This window comes from Aquila chrysaetos, chromosome Z (assembly GCF_900496995.4).
Source record: "Aquila chrysaetos chrysaetos chromosome Z, bAquChr1.4, whole genome shotgun sequence".
NCBI classification, from domain to species: domain Eukaryota; kingdom Metazoa; phylum Chordata; class Aves; order Accipitriformes; family Accipitridae; genus Aquila; species Aquila chrysaetos.
In genome coordinates, this window is record NC_044030.1 from 62,668,008 (window position 1) to 62,687,886 (window position 19,879).

At 41.6% G+C, this 19,879-nt stretch overlaps 2 protein-coding genes across 10 annotated transcripts in view; both read right to left on the reverse strand.

Moving 5' to 3' along the window:
- Nucleotides 1-13,560, reverse strand: part of CDK7 (cyclin dependent kinase 7) — a 34,709-nt gene extending 21,149 nt beyond the window's left edge. For 7 of the 9 annotated variants that reach the window (XR_005931572.1, XR_003921926.2, XR_003921925.2 and 4 more), the window contains exons 1-9: nucleotides 13,350-13,559; nucleotides 12,800-12,859; nucleotides 11,503-11,536; nucleotides 9,619-9,686; nucleotides 7,588-7,656; nucleotides 5,920-6,030; nucleotides 4,562-4,680; nucleotides 3,417-3,516; nucleotides 1,493-1,579 (exon numbers count right to left, since the gene is read on the reverse strand). Coding sequence is in view for 3 of the 9 variants with exons in the window: in XM_030004423.2 (XP_029860283.1) it covers nucleotides 1,493-1,579; nucleotides 3,417-3,516; nucleotides 4,562-4,680; nucleotides 5,920-6,030; nucleotides 7,588-7,656; nucleotides 9,619-9,686; nucleotides 11,503-11,536; nucleotides 12,800-12,859; nucleotides 13,350-13,409 (708 nt within the window). In the remaining 6 variants the exon portion in view is untranslated. Of the gene's footprint in view, nucleotides 1-1,492; nucleotides 1,580-3,416; nucleotides 3,517-4,561; nucleotides 4,681-5,919; nucleotides 6,031-7,587; nucleotides 7,657-9,618; nucleotides 9,687-11,502; nucleotides 11,537-12,799; nucleotides 12,860-13,349 lie in introns of all 9 variants that reach the window. The other 2 variants (XR_005931569.1, XM_030004421.2) reach the window with 1 other exon arrangement.
- An 829-nt stretch (nucleotides 13,561-14,389) lies between these two features.
- On the reverse strand, nucleotides 14,390-19,811 carry LOC115337307 (28S ribosomal protein S36, mitochondrial). The gene is made up of 4 exons (XM_030005515.2): nucleotides 19,679-19,811; nucleotides 18,805-18,868; nucleotides 15,764-15,966; nucleotides 14,390-14,483 (listed from the first exon to the last, which is right to left on the reverse strand). Exons 1-4 carry the CDS (start codon nucleotides 19,715-19,717, stop codon nucleotides 14,466-14,468), a joined length of 324 nt encoding a protein of 107 aa, XP_029861375.1. The 5' UTR covers nucleotides 19,718-19,811; the 3' UTR covers nucleotides 14,390-14,465.
- Between the last annotated feature and the right edge of the window lie 68 nt (nucleotides 19,812-19,879).

Here is a 19,879-nt window from a genome sequence, read left to right on the forward strand (position 1 = left end):
CCGATAGCTTTCTTAAGCGTAATATTATTCCCACATCTCCAAGTCCCTCTCCTACTTCCCTTCCCAAACCCACCATATCATCCATATCCTTATCAATATGAATTTATCTCTAATTGAATGGCTTTTGCAACATGAAGACTTGCATCGACTGTTGAAACAGGCAAAGAAGCAGGCACAACAAACTTTAATAACCATGGTACCAGAGATCAAACAAATCCTGGAAAGTGTTTAAAAAAAAAAAGTCAAACATAGTTGGCAGGAATCCATTTTAGGATGGACTCCCACCATTAGGGGGATATGGAACATCCTGCTTCTTTACCTAGTTGTTATTTTTATTTTCAGTGGCTTCTTACTTGTTTTAGTTGTCACATTAAAGATTTGTACTTGGCTTTTGGCCCGCACTGTTCTAATGGTTTCTTGGCACACCACCTTATTGACTGTCTTGTCTCGATTTAACCCTTCATCACCCCATGACCAGACTCCTCTCCACACCTGACACTCCCAGTGAGGTGGGTAGTGTCAACATTGGTCTTTGCCTTATGCTGCCATGGCAAAACAACCACCCTTTCCCCCACACAGTCACGTAAGCAAGGGCTGAAAATGTGGAGCTGTATTGCCTTACACAGTGTCTGCTCCATATAGTGACCACAGATCTTATATGGCTATAGCTCCATTTGGTGATTGTGCACTACTTAAGGTAGCATCCAAGCACCATCCACACAAAGGAAAACTGGCACAGAGGGAGAAGAGGTGGGATGTGATAACTGGTTAGCACGTCCAGAGAGTGATTCCACAACTCAACTACAAAAGAGAACAGTCTGATCAAGAAATTCAGGACTCCCTGTGCCCATCAGCTGGTCCAAGTCGCTCATCATAAGTTCTGCCCTGCTTCCTGTCAGTCTGCCTGATAACCATGGTTATGTAGGTCATTGTGTGCCCTGACACTAAGTTTGGCCTGTTATTACTGAATTTACTGTCATCTCAGAGATAATTGTTCTACTAATTTGTATTTGTTACAGTACTGTTACTCTGAGATAAACTGTTTGTCCCTAAAGCTGTTGGTCTGGTGTTTCTTAATGTATCCCAAAACTATAACTTATCCAGGCCAACTTAAGTCCCTACAAATTGTTCCTACTTCTGAAAGTGATTAAAGCCTTTCAGGTTAAAGCAGACTACTTAATCAAGCATCTCAAAAACATTAAGCAACAACAATAATTTCACACCAATAGCCATGGGAAACTGTGGATACATGCAGAAAGGAAACCAAGAAATTTCATTACTGTTGCTTAATGCTAACAACACTGCTATATTGACCAGAGACTAGCCAAGAAACAATAAATTTCAGCTGCTTATCCTTCGCTTTATGTGATCAGGCAGATGCCTTCTGAAAATCTACTCAAATATTCTGGTATACCCCTTAATTTAATTTCAAAAGCTAAAATAAAGAGTAACAAGTAAAACTATTGTCAGTCTGTTAAACAAAAGCACTCACAGGCCACTGTTCTTCCGTTGGGGTGCCCAGTGTTTCAAATATCCTTGTCAGCTGGTCAAGATCAGAGTCTCCAGGCAAGAAAGGAACCTGGAAGAAGGCAACAGCATTTGATTTAATTAACTTTTGAATTTCAATTCTAGAGAGGAGCTTTGAGCTATCCCTTATAATTGCAGGGCAAAACATCTTTGTATACCAGCTGCCCACAAAGAGGTACACTGAATATTTGAGGCCGCCTAGTTATGTCCAAATAGATTCCGAAGGTTTCTTGCAACCCAGGCTTGGTATTACTGACTTGATAGCAGAGCGCTAAACATAAGATTAGACCACCACCACATTAATGTAAAATAACTAAACACAGGAAAGAAAAGATTTTACATCTCAGTTGCCAGTTTAAAGCTGGTGGCTCACATTGATCTTTCCATCATCTGCTTCCTGAAGTTAGGTTTTATATATATTCAAAACATTTAAAGTGAATCATAACTGGGTTACACAAGCAGCAGTTAGACTGATGGAATTAGACAACAGCATGAGGGACAGTAGTGACCCACTAGGTTAGAAACTGCCTAATCAGTGTCACATCTCATTTAAACTAAGCAGAAGACAAAAAAGGGGATATTTGCTCAGTTTAACTTGTAGCTTGTGCATCAGGCACACAATGCAAGAAAAAAGAGACTTTGTGACCAAAGCAAAATTATTAAGAATTAGAGGCAGTATTTAACCAAGTAGGACAGAAAGACTGTAATGAACATCCCTACTAGGCAGTGTACTAAATTTTGGTGTCATGAAAGTGCCTTGAACATAAACTGCTTTTGTAAAGCTCCCAGAAGTTGTATTGTCCCTCAACCCAGTACACTAGGAAGAAAAAGGACAGATACATTTTAAATGTATCGCAGTGACAAAACTGAACCATTGCACATTTTCTGCTTTGTGAGAAACCAAAGAATCAACAGAATTCAGCAATTTCTTATTTCCTTTCTGACTTTTCCTAGAGTTTATTCAACTTAGGAGGTCTAACATATTTATGTACACATCACAAGTGCTGCTTAAACAGCCACTGTACATCTCCATTTCTGAACTGCCAACTAAATTGTACCAGCGATACACCAAACCAAAAGATTTCTTTCAAGGTGTTTTCAGACAGACCAGTTCCCCAGTACGGTTCATGACATGGCCACACAAACACTTAAAGTACAGTGTAAAAACCAAGCAGAAGACACTTACTCATTGAAGAAATTATACTGCAGGCTACTTCATGGTTTCAGCTGTGTCTGTGCCCCTACCCTCCACTCCCCACCTCACACTTTCATGTCCTCTACACAGATCTGCACAATAAATGGTCTACTTCAGTAAAACGTACTTAAGGACCATTACATCTGTGCACTGTACTCAGGAGTGGCATTGAATTACCTGATGTTAACCTTCAGCTTCATTCCAGTATTGTCAACTAAGCTTAGAAAAACACAAGTCTTCTGCTCATTACAAGTAAACCCACAGTTAAGGTACTGGTGATAATTATTTACAGTTATTGAGGAACAATGTATAAGGGACAGAGTATGCATGTATCTATGATGTCACATTTCCAGAAGGATAGCAAATGAAAACTGATAGAAGGCTGTGTGAAAGGATAACTCTTCCAGTCCTCTGACTGTTATCTATACAACTTTCCTCAAGGCAAGACTGTGACAGTTTGTTGCAATTTTTTTACCCAGCTGTTTTCCAATGATTGTGATGCTTACGGAACCTCAGTCTATTCCAAAACTTCACTTTCCTTACAGTTTGCAAGCTTTTGGAAGCTTTTTTCCCTTCCTCTCCTGAACAGCCTAATTGCCTTCACCTGCTGCTGTTAGCAGGAGAGAGGAAACCCACGTATGAAGTTGTAATGCACTAAAGAGCAAATAAAAAATGCTTACATTTGAAGACTTACCCTGAGGAGCAATTCAGCTAAAATACAACCAACAGCCCACATATCAACACCAACACCATACATTCTAGCACCAAACAATAGTTCTGGGGCTCGGTACCATCTGAAAAGAAAACACATATTGGGAAAAATCACCTTGCTTTGTTCATGGCAAATGCTGTATGTTGTAGCAATGCAAGAACTACAAAGATGATACCGTTCCTGCCTATATATTTTGCAGACACTGAAGTGCTATACTCTACCCTGCAAAGTGTTTTAAGAAAGACTGAACAAAGCTGTGCATTCTTCACTGGGGGGTCACATATAACCACAAATTAACTACAGTTTCAACTGAGCTCGTTAACAAGCAACAGAACTGCAGATATGCAAAGGAAAAACGTATTTAACCGGCAGGTTTAGATGTTATAAACCAAAATTTTCTTTAAACTTTATGTTGAAGTGTCAGGAAGACAGAATTCCTTCCAGCTTCCAAAAATCTCCATACCAACAGACCTAAGTATAAAGACTAGTTTCATGCAAAATTAACCTTGACAGCAGTTGTTCAAAACAGCTACCTCCACTGCCTAAGAACAATCAAGTTTAATGCAATAATCTGATACATGTTGCATTTGAAACTACTGCCTTTTGAACCAAGGTGTTAAAACAAACCAGCTTTGCCTGAATAGCTTTAGCATTACAGCAGACAAAAGGAAGTACTTTGTGTACTTTGCAGCCCTGCTTTTTAAAGCATACCTTAAATAAGCATGTCATAAATAACATTAATAAATATTTTAATTGGTTCAAGCTTTTGTCTCATAATAGGTAATGTGACTAGCTACAAAAAAAGATTCTAGGTCTCATGATTAAGAGAAAGCAACAGTTGTCTTGCTCTGAAAGCCAGGCTTATAGGCAGATACATGTTATTTCCATGCATTTCAAAAGAGTACCATACCTCAGAACAACGCCCATGGACGCATATTCTAGCAGTTCTTACAGAGACTTTGCTAAACAATGCTTTCTTGTGTTTTCTTTATGCTTTTGCCACTACGGCCATATCACATCAGCTAGATGTCAAACTTCGAACATGTTGATTTGACATGACATATTTCAAAAGACACTGCAAAACAACCACACAATCACTAGGTAAGAAACAAAATAGAATGTCTTACCTGGTTACTACCTGGTGTGTATAAACTCTATTTGGGCTTCCAAAAGATTTTGCCAAGCCAAAGTCAGCCAATTTTAAAACCCCATTTTCATCTAACAACAAATTATTTGGTTTAAGATCCTGTCAGTACAGAAAGTAAAGAAGGAATTTTGTCAGTGTTGATAAAAACAGACATATAATGAACCTCCTAACAGCTGTGCCATAACAGTATTTTAAAGTGCAGGCTTTTGATTCTATTGTAAGTCTACATTGTGAGGAAAAAAACCCCAGGAAATCAATTATTTCACCACACATGAAAATCATAGTGAAACATACCCATTTGAATATTATCATACTTAAGCTGCAGAGTTTAAAAAAACCTGCCTCTTGATAGGTTTAAGCTGCAGAGTTTAAAAAAACCCCGCCTCTTGATAGGTTTAAGCTTTGCTGGAGGAACAGTTCTGTCTTAGCTGCGTAGTTGTCAAACAGATAATAAAAAGACCTTGCAAGTGTTTCAAATAACCGTAGAAATCATGGAAGTAATACAGTTAAATACAGTAACAGTGCGTTGTGCATTGACCTCTGGCCAGCAGCAAAGCACCCACACAGCCATTGCTCACCCTATTCTAAACCCCTCTCCTCCCCAGCACGACAGGAGAGAGAAGAGCAAAAGCAAGAAAACTCTGGGACACTGCTCTAAAGACAGTTTAACAGGCGAAGGAAAGTGGAAAAAACCCAAACAAGCAAGCAATGCAGTGGAAATCATTCACCACCTCCCACAAGCAGACTGATGCCCAGTCAGTCTCCAGGCAACAGCTACCTTGGAAGCCAAAAAAACCCCTTCTTCCTCTACCCCAGTTTTTACTGCTGAGCATGGTGTTATAAGGCATGCAGTTTCCCTCTGGCCAACTTGGGTCAGCTTTCCCAGCTGTTTCCCCTCCCTACTTCTTGCCCACCCCCAGCCTACTCACCAGGACACGGGCAGAGTGGGAAAAAGAAAGCCTTGACAGTGCCCAAGCACTGTTCAACAACAGCCAAAACATCAGCGTGCTATCAGAACTCTTTTAAGCACAAATTCAAAACACAACACCATATAGGCTATTGTGAAAGGAGTCCAATTCATCCCAACCAGACCCAGTTCACAGTGCTACTCAAAGTCATTTGTTAAGTTGAGACACTTTATATAAATATCTAAATAACCACATCAGCAATTCTTAAGATTTCTGGTACTGCTGTTGCCTCTCCAAAACAGCATGAATGCTTATGGACTACGAAAGAACATCTGAACATCAAGACTACCTTTATTAAACTTTAGACTCAAATTCTATCAAATGTGACTTTTGTTACAGCATAAAGGCTGTCAATTTAGTACGTGCTTACCCTGTGTAGAATCCAGTGTTGATGTAAATATTCTAATCCTTGAAGTGTCATCAGCATATATGCCTTGATGTGAGATTGTGTCAACACAATACTAGTATCCTTTATAATAACCTGTAAAGTGTTAGATTCATAGTAAAGTTTAACTTCCATTCTTTTAGCTCAAAAGTTATTTCATCCTTTAAGACAAAGTTCAAATTGACAGTCACATATTCTCTGATCTGGAGATCAGAAATTTAAATGGGGAGCCCAGATAGCCTACATGAACTTAGCATAACCAGCAAACGTGAAAATCAGTGGGAAACATGAGTTTATTATTTTATCTCAGTTCCAGGCTGATACCCAAACTTACAAGACAAAAATGTACACATAAAAATGATAAATGTGTCAGTAAACCTGAAATTATGTTCCCACTTATTCCTTCCTTCTCTTTACAACATAAGCATCTAAACTTCATAAATGCAATGGTTTCCTCTTCTATTTCCAAGAGGACCAGGAGGTATGGCCACTTTACTATATTTTAACCAATCTACTTACGTTTTCTACATTCATTGATTTTTAACATTAAAATTCTATGTAAACATCCTGTTTGAAAGCAGTTTCTATACTACTCCCCAAAACTTCCTTGCTAATATTACTGTCCAGTTCAGTAATAGCCTTTCCTAAGCTTTAAGTTGTTTGAAACTTACAAAATAGCTGTCTAAGACTACACAAAGTTTCATGTATGTAGCACATGCCCAATCACAACAGGCTGCAGGCCCAAAGGGTGGCCTGAGTGATACCACAATAGAGTTAAATGCTCTGCATACCACAGCATTATGTAGTACAAGAGTATTTCATTCCTCTTTGTACACTTTTATCTTCTTCAGCTGTAAATGTTGCATAGTTACTAAGTAAACAGAATGAATCCTCTAGAAAGTCTACTTATTATACTTCTATTAGCAAAAAACCTGATCTAACCTTTTCAGTCTTGCATTCATTTAGGTTTCAGCAAGCCTATCAATGTCTTCTTTCATTATTTTAAATGCTAGCCCCAGTTCTTAACAGCATATGTGAAACGAGCTAGCTAACAACTACATTAATTTCAGTCCAGTGTAAGTATAACGTGTGCACATACAGATCTGACATGAAATGCCGTCTAGGACAGTCTTCCAAAATTAAGAATCTTGCATCAAAATATCTCATACAAAGACTTCTGCAAAGACAAACTGACAAGGTCTTGGAGAATGAAACATCTGTAAGATGCTGATGTGCAAGTACCTAGCATTGTTACATTTAAAAGAATGGTTCAGATGCATGCAATTTTAGTACCAACTCATCACCTGATATACTTTAGTATCACACTTACTTGAACATGTTTGATGATATTATGCTTAGCAATTGCACTCTGAGATGCTGATCTATGACTGAGGTTCTACACTGTGACTGGAGTCCCTGAAAACTAACATAGTAAACAATCTGTTTCTTGAAGATCATCCTGACAAGTATTTAAAAGTATCAGCTGAGAACTCACAAAAATTGTCAAATTATTCAACCTACTTTAAAGACATGACCTTAATCAACTGACATAACGAAAGTCACCTTTCTAACATGGGCAAATGTAAGCCTGTTAAAGTAGTATGTTCAAAAGCCATTTGAAGACACTGAAATGAAGTCTTTAAAAAGTCTTACCTCTAGATCCGTTTCCATAAAATCAAACACCAAACTAATGTTGGACTTGTGTCCAAATGCATCTAGAAGCTGTAAAACAAAATACATTATGATGAAGCATACTCTCATACTTCCAGTTTTCTAAAATTCTGCACCATTGTAGTCTGCATGTGGATTTTCAGCTTGCTGAAATGGTTTAAGTTTTTTGACTTGCAATACAAACAATTCTTACTCAGTTTAACTTTTTAACTCAGTCTCCAAAAAAAGAATCCTCATTAAGCATGGTAGTAACTTTTTACACAATTGCCCCTCCTTCCTGGAGTTGAGGGTGGGGGGGGAGCGGGGGAGAAGAAAAGAAAGAATTAACTTTACCATGTTAGCTACAACATATAATCTAACACACACCTTGTCCTCTCCCCAAACTTTGTTGTTCTACAAACTCCTACCCTTTCTTGAGACCAGACTAAGTTTTCCCATGGATTCAGCTCTGTATCTGCCTCCTGTAAGCATGCAGCATTTAGAAATTCTAAGTGTTAGGCTTATTAACTTCCTTTCAAAGATATTCTTAGGCACCTATTCATCTTTGTAGCAAGCTTTCTAGGATAAATAAAACTCTTTGGAGAATATCCAAACAGCCCTTTCTTAGGATAAAGCTGTATAATGACAAAATCAGTTTTTAATTTGAGATAACACAAGTGTGATGCTCAGTAAGAACCACAGATCATCTAGCCTGGTATTCTACCCTCAAGGAAGGTATGCTCTCCACGGTGTGGCTCATTCATTACAGTCTCAATATGATGACCATGTGAATTACCCAATTGCAGGATAGTAATTTGCATAGCTCATAACAGCAGTGATTTTATGCTCATGCTCTTCCACTGCAGAAACCGTGGTAACAGGAGATACTATGCAGGCGAGCCTACAGGCTTGGCCACTTTTTGTAATTCACACCCCTTATCAATTCCAACATCCACAACAGTTTTTTCAGGACTGCTCAGAGGGGTACAACCTTGTCTATTGCCTTTCGTACCTGCTTATGGACCTACTGATCATTGATTTTCCTAATTCCTTTTTAAACTGCTGATGCTATCTGCTTCTACACTGACCGTGGCAACACATTTGAGAAATTCACTACACACTGTGTCAAGTAGTACAATTTCCATCCCCCCAGCCCCGCAACACAAATATGTTTTAAACACACCTCTTATTTCTAGTACTGTGGGGTTTTGCAAATATCCGTTCTGCATGCACTTTACCTACCACCTCAGTTTTGTAGACCTTCCCATTCCCAGCCTTTTCCTCACCAGTGAGGAATCCCAGACTTTTTCGTAAAGAAGATGCTCCATCTCTTTGCCATTTTAGTTGTCTTTCTCTGCACGTTCTCTAACTTTGATAGCTAAAGCAACCACTTTGAAAATACGTTCACAATTTCCACTCAAAAAAAGTTAAATAAATCTGGAAAATTCTTATTTGGTCTAATATTTATGGCAGACCTTCAAATTATCACTATTAGCTATCACTATTAGCTAATCTTAAAATATCTTTAGCTCTAGCTGGATATCTGTAGCTGGAAGTCAACCTAAACGCAACTGAAAAGATACAGGTTTCACTCCTTCCAATAGACATTTTAGATATCAGCACTAAAACCTAATAAGTCACATGACTCCGATATTACCATTAATTACAAAAGCCTGCTTTTGGCTGTCACCAGTTCCATTTGAAGCAAACAATCAGGTAAATTTGGCACTGCACTAATTTGCAAGTCTGTCAGAGATGCAAAACAGGTAATCTAGATTTCCACAATTGTCCCCACCATTAATATCCATACAGCGCCAAGCTAAAAAAGAGGATTTCAAAAGAAACTACTTTGCCTTTGTTATTGAAATAGGTGCTTTGCCATAGCATTATTTTACTGCCCATTTCGGGGTGGAAAAAATAACTCAAGTAAAATTAAGTAGCACCTCCATGACCCAAGTAATTCCAAATTTCAGTTTGAACCTGTACCAAAAGTATTTGAGGACTGATTCTAGAAGTAGCATTCATTTTACTTACACCAATAATATTTGGATGGCTTAGCTCCTGTAACAATTTTATCTCCCTGAGGGCTGTTCTGTTGATTCCTACATTGAAAAAAAAGAAGGAAAAAAAAAAAAAAAAAAAGAGACACAGAACAAAATGTAAAACTTTGGATTAAGCTCCAGAGAAGCCTCTTGTTCTGTTAGTGATGGACAATTTACTGCTACAAACTACTTTCTCACCACTCAACAATTCACTAAATAACAAGGACATTGCCATAGATAAACTTTCTCCCACAGCAAATAATTCTACACCACAGTAATTGGATTTATATTATGGAGCAACATGTCCCCATTTTGGCAAAAAGGGAAAGTTCTAGCAAAACCTAGGAAAAAAAAAATCTTTTTCAGGGTATTAAAAGCTTTGGTTTTATTTTAAAGAAAAGTTACATCTTGCAAATATCAGTTCTTCCATGTGTGTCACTTCCAGAGGGAGGCACACTGACAAACCTCATGAATAAATCTGTTTTCTTTTTGACATACCAGTATTTAATAAGGCAAAGCACAAAAAGTTTTTCTATATTCATGCTGTGGCATAAAAGGTACAGTAGCCAAAACCTGCTCACCCTTACTTGAATCCTTTAACAGCCAGATTTTATAGAGGAAAAACGGGTGAGACAGTGCACTTTGGCAGTCACACGGACCGCACTGCATCAAACCATAACTCCTGCAGGGTAACAACAACTCCTTCAAAAATGCTGGTATTTATGGCTTGTACAAAAACTGACTGGCATGCAAATGCTCCTGCAGTATGTTGTGCAGGAAGTTTCAGCTGTGCTGAGCTGAAAAACAGTGTCCTCCCAAAACCTGGGATGATTCAACACATAAGACTCTACTGAAGTTTTAAGCAAAGCTACATGGATTACTTTACACTCCTGCTTTGCCTATTTTAATTACCTATTTTGGGATTAAGTTGACAATGGCTGCTTTTGGGTGGGCAAAGCCTTAGACTAACCTGGTGTACTTTTTTTTTTTTAATCAGATAACACAGGGAAACCAGATATGACCATTCTTTGAACGACAGCTAAAAATTGTATAGCCCAAAAGTAATGACTGTCCTTAAAGGACATTAGTCCTCTGAAGGCCAGGTGGATCATGACTCTGGCAGTCAGCTCAACTGTGAGTCTGGGATGAGTGCTCAGTTTCTCTTTAAAAATTCTTCCCTTAGAATGGAATTGGAGAGTTGAGAGCAAAGATTCTTCACTGGAAAGCTGGTAACCTGATACAGCATCCCAGAAGGATGGCAGCCTACATGCATACAAAATTCTACTGCACCACACAGGCTGTCAGACAAAACCAAGATTATTGGGTTTTTACTTGCAATATCCATACCTAAAGACATGTGGCTGGTCAGAGCACATGATCAAAAGACACCGTTCTATAGACCTGATTTCTCAGCATAAAACACACACAGAGAAAAGGGTTTTAAGATCTTGTTTTTACCAACTTTTGTCTCAGCATAAATCACAAAAATAGAACAAAGGAAACATCTGAAAACAGAGATAAATACTCTCACCTGTCTTAAATATTTAGGGCACAGAGATGCATCAATACAAAAAGGCATTCTAAACTCAGTACTGTAAAGATTATTATTCTGTGCTATATTCATGTTTGTATTGCACTTAAACTGAGAAGCTAAGCAGTTATATACACATATTTAGACATATACTATGCATGCGGATATCCCTGCTGCTTTTTTCTGTCTCTGCAGTTTGGGAAGCAATCCTCTATTAAGCCTTACACTGACAGTTGAGCTGATTTTTCTCAGCCAAGTTATGGTGTGGGAAATTAATGTACCAATTTACAAAACAAAAGCAAACAAAGCACAGCTTCTGCAGCACGAATTTGTTTTAAAACTCACCATCTTTAGCTTCTGATCTATGTCCCAGTTTAATCTGAAAAGAAATGTTTCATATTTATATAAGATTAAGCCATCTGTGCCAACAGTAGGCGATACATACTTTAGTGTTATTCTTCTAAAACAGAATGAGTTTCAGTACCATGAAGCATTTTACCAGCTAGGGTTGGTTTTGGTTTTTTGGTTGGCTTTTTTTTTTCCTTAAAAAAATAATTGTCTCTACAGCATTAGTTTTTATAAAAGCTTAAAAATAATCATGATGGTGCTGAAAACAGCCATAATGCAAACTGTCAGCAGAAAATGCTTTGTAGCCACAAAGCTTTATTGTGCCACTAACAAGCTTCTCCTCAAGGAGAAATGAGGGCAAAGTAATTGACGGTCATCTTAGAATCTGATTCTAGTAAATACTCTATAAACTTGGGCTGGCTTAAAGTCCTTCTATCTAAACCTACTCCCCTGAAATTTTCAAGTCCAGAATCCTGCCACTGATATTTTGAGATGATAAAAGTTAAGTAAATATTCAATATAAACAAGAATGCTTTTCACAACCACCACTACTAGTAGCAACCATGCAGGAGAAGTATTATAATACCAAAAGGGATTAGTGTATCAAATAAAATTACTTACTATTGATATGGTTCAACTTGTCTAGTAAAGTAGGCTCTTTAACTAACCAAAGCACTGTAATGAGCATTTTTCATCCCTTACATAGCACAGCTAATCACCTATTTTTAACACAAAAACTTCCTGCAATTTCTTCAGATAGTATGAAGTGAAACACTTCATGACAACACAAATACTTTCAACATTTGTATTCAAACAGGCAAGTTGCAGATCCAAGATCTCTTTGTCAAATTTTGTCAAAAAACTACCGTCTAAGAACTTAATCAGGAGTAACGTTCCTAGACTGAAGGAAACTGGGCACAGCAGGAGCAAAGACCAAAAAAAAAAAAAAAAAAGCCACTATCAAGGACTAATGAAGTCTGAAGTTTGGAAATATGTGTGTTGGTTTGTTTGTTTTTTTAACTAAATCTAACAAATAACTGAAATTTCAAGTTACAGACCAGGTAACCCTTCTAGAAACTCAGAAACGTACTAAGACTGAAGCCAGCCTCTCTTCTTGGGGAGCGGGTGGTGGCATTAAAGACGGGTTAACTACATCGTTTAAACAAAACACTCTAGAAACAAAAATATATATTCTCCCATTACCCGTTAAGTCGGTTAAAAAAAAAAAGTCATTAGGCGGGTCAAGAGCAACCAGAGTTTTGATCGCGCAGCGGGAAAGCATTCCGGCACTCACCTTTTTAATAGCCACGATTCGGTTGCTGTTCTTATCCCTTGCTTTGTAGACAGTAGCGAACTACGGAGACAGAGAGGGGCTCGCGTGACTGCGGGGCGCGCCAGCGGCGAGGCGGGCGCCAGCGCAGCCTGGTCGGGGGCCCGGAGGCTGCCGCGGCAGGGGCGGCCTCGGGCCCAGCTCCTCAGGCTGGATCGCCGCCGGCGCCGGGGCCCTCCCTCCGGAGGGGCCCACGACGCCCTGCCGTCCGCACGCTGGCGGGGAGACACCCGCCCGCCCAGCCGCCACCCTCCTCTGCCCACACAACGGCGGCACGCCCGCGCCTCGCTGCGAGGCCCCGCCGCCGCCTGCGGAAGGCGAGACGGGGCCGGGCCAGGCCCGGCGCCGCGAGCAGCCCCGGGCTACCCGCCGCTGCGGCCCTCCCCGGTCGCCGCGGACCGCCCCTCTCAGAGGGGACCCCCGCACCCGGCGGTCCAGCGGGGAACCCGAGGGGGCTCCCACACACGCCCCGCCTTCCCTCCACGCCCCCCCCCGCGCCGCAACGGCCGCTCACCTGCCCCTCTCCTAAGAAGTCGAGCTTCTCGTAGCGCTTGGCACGCGCCCGCGCGTCCATGGCTGGGTGGGGGTGGGCAGCGGCGGCCGGCGCGGCAGCGGCGGCGCAGCGGCACCAGCAGCAGCGAGGCCGGCGACGGGGCTTTAAAAACGGCCCGCGCCGGGCCCCGCGCCGCTTCCGGCGCGCGAGCCAGCCCTGCCCCTGGCAACCGCCGGCGTCACCGCGCCCCTCGCTCCGCCCCCTGCGCGCGCAGTCGCCTGAGGCCCCGCCCCGCACTGCCAGGGACGCGTAGGCGGTGCGAAGGGGGCGGGGGGCGGGGAAAGGGCGGGCGCCGTCGCAGCCGGCGGCGGGAGACGGGGCGAGGCGGGGCGGCGGGGCGAGGCGGGGCGGCGGGAGGCGGGGCGGCGTCTCCGCCGCGCCCGAGGGGGCTGCCCGGCGTGGCTCCTCCGGCGGCGGTACTTGCCCGCAGCGCGGGCCCTGCGGCCGCAGGGGCTCGCTTCCCTCTGACACGCCCGAGGGCGTACCGAAGGCCTACGCGCTACCGCGCCCCTTACAAACTCGGCGCTCAGATCAGGGGTACCGTGGCCTTCTACCTGCAACCGGAGGCAATGGGCTGTCTGCCGAAACAGCTGACAACCGAAGTTGTCCCAGAAGAACCTGTTTTTCTTTTGCTCCCGACCTCAGATGGGCTATTCGGGGAAAAACGGCTGCTACACAACTGGCCGGCCGAGGCTGCGTCACAACCACAAAGCCTCCATCGTGTCTCAGAGAATGCTTCAGCGTCCCTTTCCCGCCCGCAAAATCGCTCCTCGTGGGACACCCGAATCTTCTGAAGTAGAAAAATAAAATTACTCTGTTAGATTGTCAAGTTTGCAAATGGCTAACTAGAAAAATATTTTAAAGGGGTGGGTGGACATCAAATCTATTCAACTGCTAGTCAGCCATCCACAGAAAATCCTTCTCAATCACAAACTCGTATGTAGCGTGTTGTGTCAACCTTCTCACTCATATGGGTTTTTATTAAAGCTATTACTACGCAATTGTTTTTAATATTAAGGAAATGCCTTTATTGTGAACACAATACTTCAACAGTGGCCAACAAACTCTCTTCCGTGCTTATTCTGGACCTCCACGCTGTAAAAGAAAAGCGGACAGTTAAATACATTCCACTAAAAGAAGGGAAATGGATATCAAAGCTTCTTTTGCACCATTACAGACTAAGAGACTTCTATTTTCTGATTTATACATTGATTTTTAATCCATACAAGAACATGCACAGACTGTCAAGTATCAACATCTTCCAGCAACAGCTCCCACTTTTTTCAGGGCAGAATATGAAAAGATCAACACCTGCGACCTACAATTACAGATGCTTCCACTCTCCCACTCTGAAGAAACCTGACTCTTACTCACTTCAGAAAGGTCTGACAAACGCAGCAGTAGCGAACACAAGTTTTAGAATTATTTTCACTGCCCAAATTCCAAAGTGCAAAGTAAAAACAAAGCCAAGGTGAGCCATGACAATCTTTATGAGAAATCAGAAAGTATTCACAATTCATTATTTTCCCAAGAAAATTATTTTACAACTTACCTCACCGTGAGAAAATTTATGCTAGAGGTCAAGAAGGGTATTACTATGGGTAATAACTCATTTTATTTCTAATTATAGTACCCTACCCACATACACACAGGAAAACTGCTTTCCTCTACTAACATGATTACACTGTTAGGTGTCCTTATCATTTAAAAAAACTATGCAAGCGTCTTTTCATTTCAAGTCGCAACTATCTCACGAGTTCTTCATATTTTGTGCATTCTCCCTTTTAAAGCATCAGTGTTTATGCCTGAACACTGTTCAGAACAAAAGCAGGTTTTTCTTGCCTTTCATGCACAATGCCATATTTGCAAATACTGCAGGAAAAAATTGTATCAAGTTTACTAAAATGTTTCCACTACTAGAAATAAAAGAGTTAACTTACTAATAAATAACTTATAAAAACTAGTTTGAGAAGTATTTTGGACTTCAATCACCTGGTAATAGCCTTTGCTCATCTAAGAGCAGACTCCCGTGCTCCTGTCCAGCGCATTCAAATTACACATTAAACAGCTGTTACAAAACAGGTAGTGACGGTGATTAACGTAGGCTACGACTATCGCAAGCTATCTGCATGTCTGTTTTAAGTCCGTATCTCTCTACTTAGCGATACCACAAGCTACTAATTAGTGAGGGTTGGGCACCCTCTATATTAAGAATTTGTAGCTTGGGTGTAGTGGATCAAAGCAATGAAAGCTCAGAGCACACACTTAGCAAGAATTGCAATGTAATACCGTGTCTGAAACTTTGAAGAAGGTGTAGAAATATAAGCTAAATGCGAGGTAAATACAGACAATACACACCAATCAATGAAACTTACTTGAATATATTCAATCTCTTCATCTGACATAAGTTTCCTTCTGTATTTCTGAGGTAAGGTTCTTGCTAATTCAGAAGTGTCTGGTGTACTTTGTACTCTACTAACAGATGAAATACTTTGAAAGGCCGGTGATCTGCCTCCTACAGAGTCCTGTGCTTTTGAAGCATGGAGAGACGGCACACTTGCTTGTAGAGATTCCTGTACTGAAACCCAGATTGCAAGACCATTTACAGAAATATAACAAGACTGTAAAATTAATTAATGAGCAGGCAATAAAAGTTACCAGTTATTGACAGTTTTCTTCATTATAACAAATACCTGAAAGAATTGAGACACTGCTTCTTACAACCTGCTTTTATTGTTGTTAAATATATCAAGAGCAAAGTGAAAAAATTCTGACAATGAGAGAAAGCATGTTTGAGTGGCAAAAATACTGATGTGGAAACAGAAGATAAATCAGCATATAACCGAACAAAGGCTTTTTCACTGGGAAGCTGTACTTACAGAAGAAGCATAAAGTACCATAAATGTGTGTGTGTAGGCAATTATGTAGAAAGATAAACAAAGATAAATCACTAAGATCCACTGAGATGATGCTTTTTGTGTACTGCGACTGTAAAGACAGACAAGTGAAAAAGAGGTAGAGGCTTACAGAACAATAAAGCTCACAACTATGACATATCACAACATGCAATGCAGTATTGTACCCATTTTTAATATTACAAAATGGCATCGTATCAAATTTTGTTAATGATGTGCAGAATGACCACCAACTATCAGGCATCAGCAATCAATGTTTATGAAATGCAGAGACCAAGGAGTGCATCAAGTACTTTATGGGTGAGGCCCAGAAGGTAGGCTTAAGGAATTCACATTAGAGAAGTCACCTTGAGTTTGAGGACAGAAGAAGAGATGACAAAAGGGCAGTGTTGTCAAAGTCAGCATTCTGAACCTTAGGTCTGTCCCACCATGGCTGATTTTACAATGGAAGTATGCAATTACCCCACCAGACAGGACCGAGTCTCACAGCACTATGTTTACTTCATAAGCACTCAGACCTCTCTATATAAGGTTAAAACACCTGATAAAGCAGAATGCTTCCACAGCAAGTCCCTCTCAGTGCTCCTGAAAAATGAGCAAAACAGATGAAACATCTAACATCTGGGACAGAGGGACTATATAATTGTAAAATAAGCAGCATCAAGACTGGATGAGTCAAAGAATGCGAGGAGTTAAAATACCACAGCGTTGCCTGCCTCTCTCCCTCCTGCCTCCAACAAGACCAATGAGGACAAAGGAGAGGAGCCAATTTTGGCCATAGTGAGTCTGATTCAATGGCAGGATTGGGACATCAAACACCTACAGCAATGTGATCAAACCACATTGGTAAAAAAAAAACCAAGCCACCATTGAGAGGCATATTCAGAAGTTCTCAGTCTGAAGATTGTATCTGAAAGTCCCAAGTTGATCAGGTGGTTCAGGAACAATGGAAGGTGCCACGCAGAGCGAAGAGGAAGAGAGTCCATCGGAAGGAGCATATTCTGAACAGGGGGGGCAAACTATTTTTGTTTCAAGAAATAACATACCTTATATGTGAAAAGTTTCTCCAGGTTTTTTTCATACACCACAAAAATGTCTAGAGATTGCCAAGGATTTTCCTCTACTGTATGTTTTAGTCCGAAGTGTAGTTGGAGTAGATGCATTAGCCAATTAAAAACATCAGAAGTCAAGACTCAAAAGTACCAGACTTAACACTGCTGTTGCTTTAGCTCAGATACAGTCTCTACTACATTCTTCCCTTCCCTGTTCGAGACCCGTCATGTTGCAGTAGTAATATGGTAAAAGAATTTGGCTGGCCTTTCAAGCACCCACACCCCTGAAAGTTTAGTCTTGATCTGCAGAGCTCTGTTTGGCTACATAGAAGCAACAGTCTGGCACAGTGAAACACAGTTATTGCTACAGCATTCAAGCAAGATGAGGCAGATTGCAATTTACTAATGACATGACAGAACCTCATTAAGGTAGAAAAGTCTAACATGCTTAAAAGATACAGTCACAAAAATCTTCTGATGCAGAGATTAACGAGGTAAGTAACACGTTTTCAAGGCTTTGAGAAAGCACTGGCATGAGAGGTGGTGCATTTGGCTGAACTGTACACAACACACAGAATTCTGACAGAAAGTTATTGCAGAAAATAGTTCCTGAAGAGTTCACAGGTAAGTCAGAAGTGGCACTGATGTGCTCTGTAGATACTTTGTAATGTTAATGGATAAACTAAACTTAAAGCTGAATCACAAACAAGATAATGCTGCAGCAAATAATGTGGTAATGATTTCTAAACAAGTGAGAATAATATAACAGCTTCTTAAGATGTCTCCTACTTTAGTTTCAAATGTTTTGTTGACTCAAAAGGAGTATCAACATACCACTCATATAACTTTGGTGTCTAAATGTAAGCATGTTGGGAATCCTCTAAATATCAACATAGCTATGGGTATAAAAATTTATGTCAAAGATTGCAATGAAATTGATTTTTTATCAGCCTTAATTAGTAGCACAAGGAAACACTTCTTAAAATGTATAGTGGAATGGCCCTCCCAGCTATAATCTGGGTTTTAAATACCACAGACATCACACATTCCAACTAAGAAAAGAAGAGACGAGGAAAATGCAACATTTCTGCAAGTATCACTGGATGCCTAAAGCTGCTTCAAACTGACTTGGGCACAATCCTTTCAAGCAAATATTAGTATTCAGAAAAATGGGAGTTTATATGAGTAGAAAAGCAACACTTGAAATCTTTGTGAATCTGCCTTGACCAAGAAATAAAGCCATGCATGTATTATGCATATTCCCACAGTTGTATAGAGTCTGAAGAGTCAAAGCATTGCCTTCAAACTAGAACAACTGTGTTTCAGAAACCCTGCTCAAAATCAGTTGAGTCGTGTAGCTGAAGCAGAAAAACTGTGTGCTGGTTCTTATATAAACAGTTAATGCAAAGAAAGGCGGCACAAGTTGTATCTAGAGATTAAATAACTTACTTTTAGGTCTGGGACTACTTTTTCTGTCCGGGAACTTAATTAACGGAGTATGTGGCTTGACTACCTAGAACAAGGCAAGGTAGCAGAAGAAACAGGGAGAGTAAAATATATTTCTAGACACACATTACCCTTGCAATAATAAAATGGAACATACAACGTATTAAACAACTACTTCTATACCACTGCTTTCTGCACCACTGCTCTGATAAACTTATTACCTATTAACATTCTATGTTCACCCGCAGAGACACTTCACCCTTAAAGGCAGTCCTCCACCCTAACGTCCAGAGCAGGAACAAGTGTTCTCCTCCTTTTCTCACAGCAATCAGCGTGTGTGCGCGCAGAAACAGCTACTGCAGTGGCATAAACCAATTATAAAGTTTCAGCACAAGGAACGGCGAGCTGCGCTCTGCCGGTACGTGTTTGTTCAGCTGGCTGGATGGGACTGATGAGGTCCGTTAAGAAAAGACTGTAAATTATAAAGCTTGGGAGTCGAAGCCACACTGCTTATTTTTCAAGCGCGTCTTTTGAAGAAGACCCCACGTCTCGCCTTCACCTTGAAGAGGGACGGCTTAGAAAGGAGTTGCCGGCTAGCCCCCTCCCCTCTTGAACAGCCCACCGATGGGTGCGGGCTGCCCTGTAGCATCCTTTGGTACCACAGAACCAGGCCACCGGCATCAAATGACCGGTGACACCGGGCGGGCCCTACCGCACGCCTCTTCCCTCCGCGCCAAGGACACCGGTCCCCCCAGCGGCGCCTCAGGCCCCGGCCGCCTCAGGCCCGGGCGGCAGCACGCGAGGCGAGGCCCGCCGCCCCAGCCGGGCTCCCGGCCCCAGCCACCCCCTCCCCGGGCCGCCCGCCCCCCGCCGTTACCTGAACGACCCTAGTGGCGGCCGCCATCTTACTGCCCATGGTGACCCCCTGCCGCCGCGCCGCGCCCCGCCGCCCGCGCCTGAGGGGCAGCGTCGGGCCACGCCCACAGCGCGCGCGGCACCGCCCGCGGGGGGCGTGGCCCGGCGCAGGGCTGTGTCAAAAGCCGACTACGGCAAGCCTGAGGGGCGGCGCCTTACAAGT

Excerpts from the sequence above, each read along its gene's own strand:
- LOC115337307 (XM_030005515.2), bottom strand. The coding sequence starts at position 19,717 with ATGGGCAGTAAGATGGCGGCCGCCACTAGGGTCGTTCAG. Across the intron at positions 18,869-19,678 it reads CCGCCACTAGGGTCGTTCAG|GTAGTCAAGCCACATACTCC; the intron begins GTAACGGCGGGG and ends GCCTTGTTCTAG. Across the intron at positions 15,967-18,804 it reads AAGTAGTCCCAGACCTAAAA|TACAGGAATCTCTACAAGCA; the intron begins GTAAGTTATTTA and ends TCTGGGTTTCAG.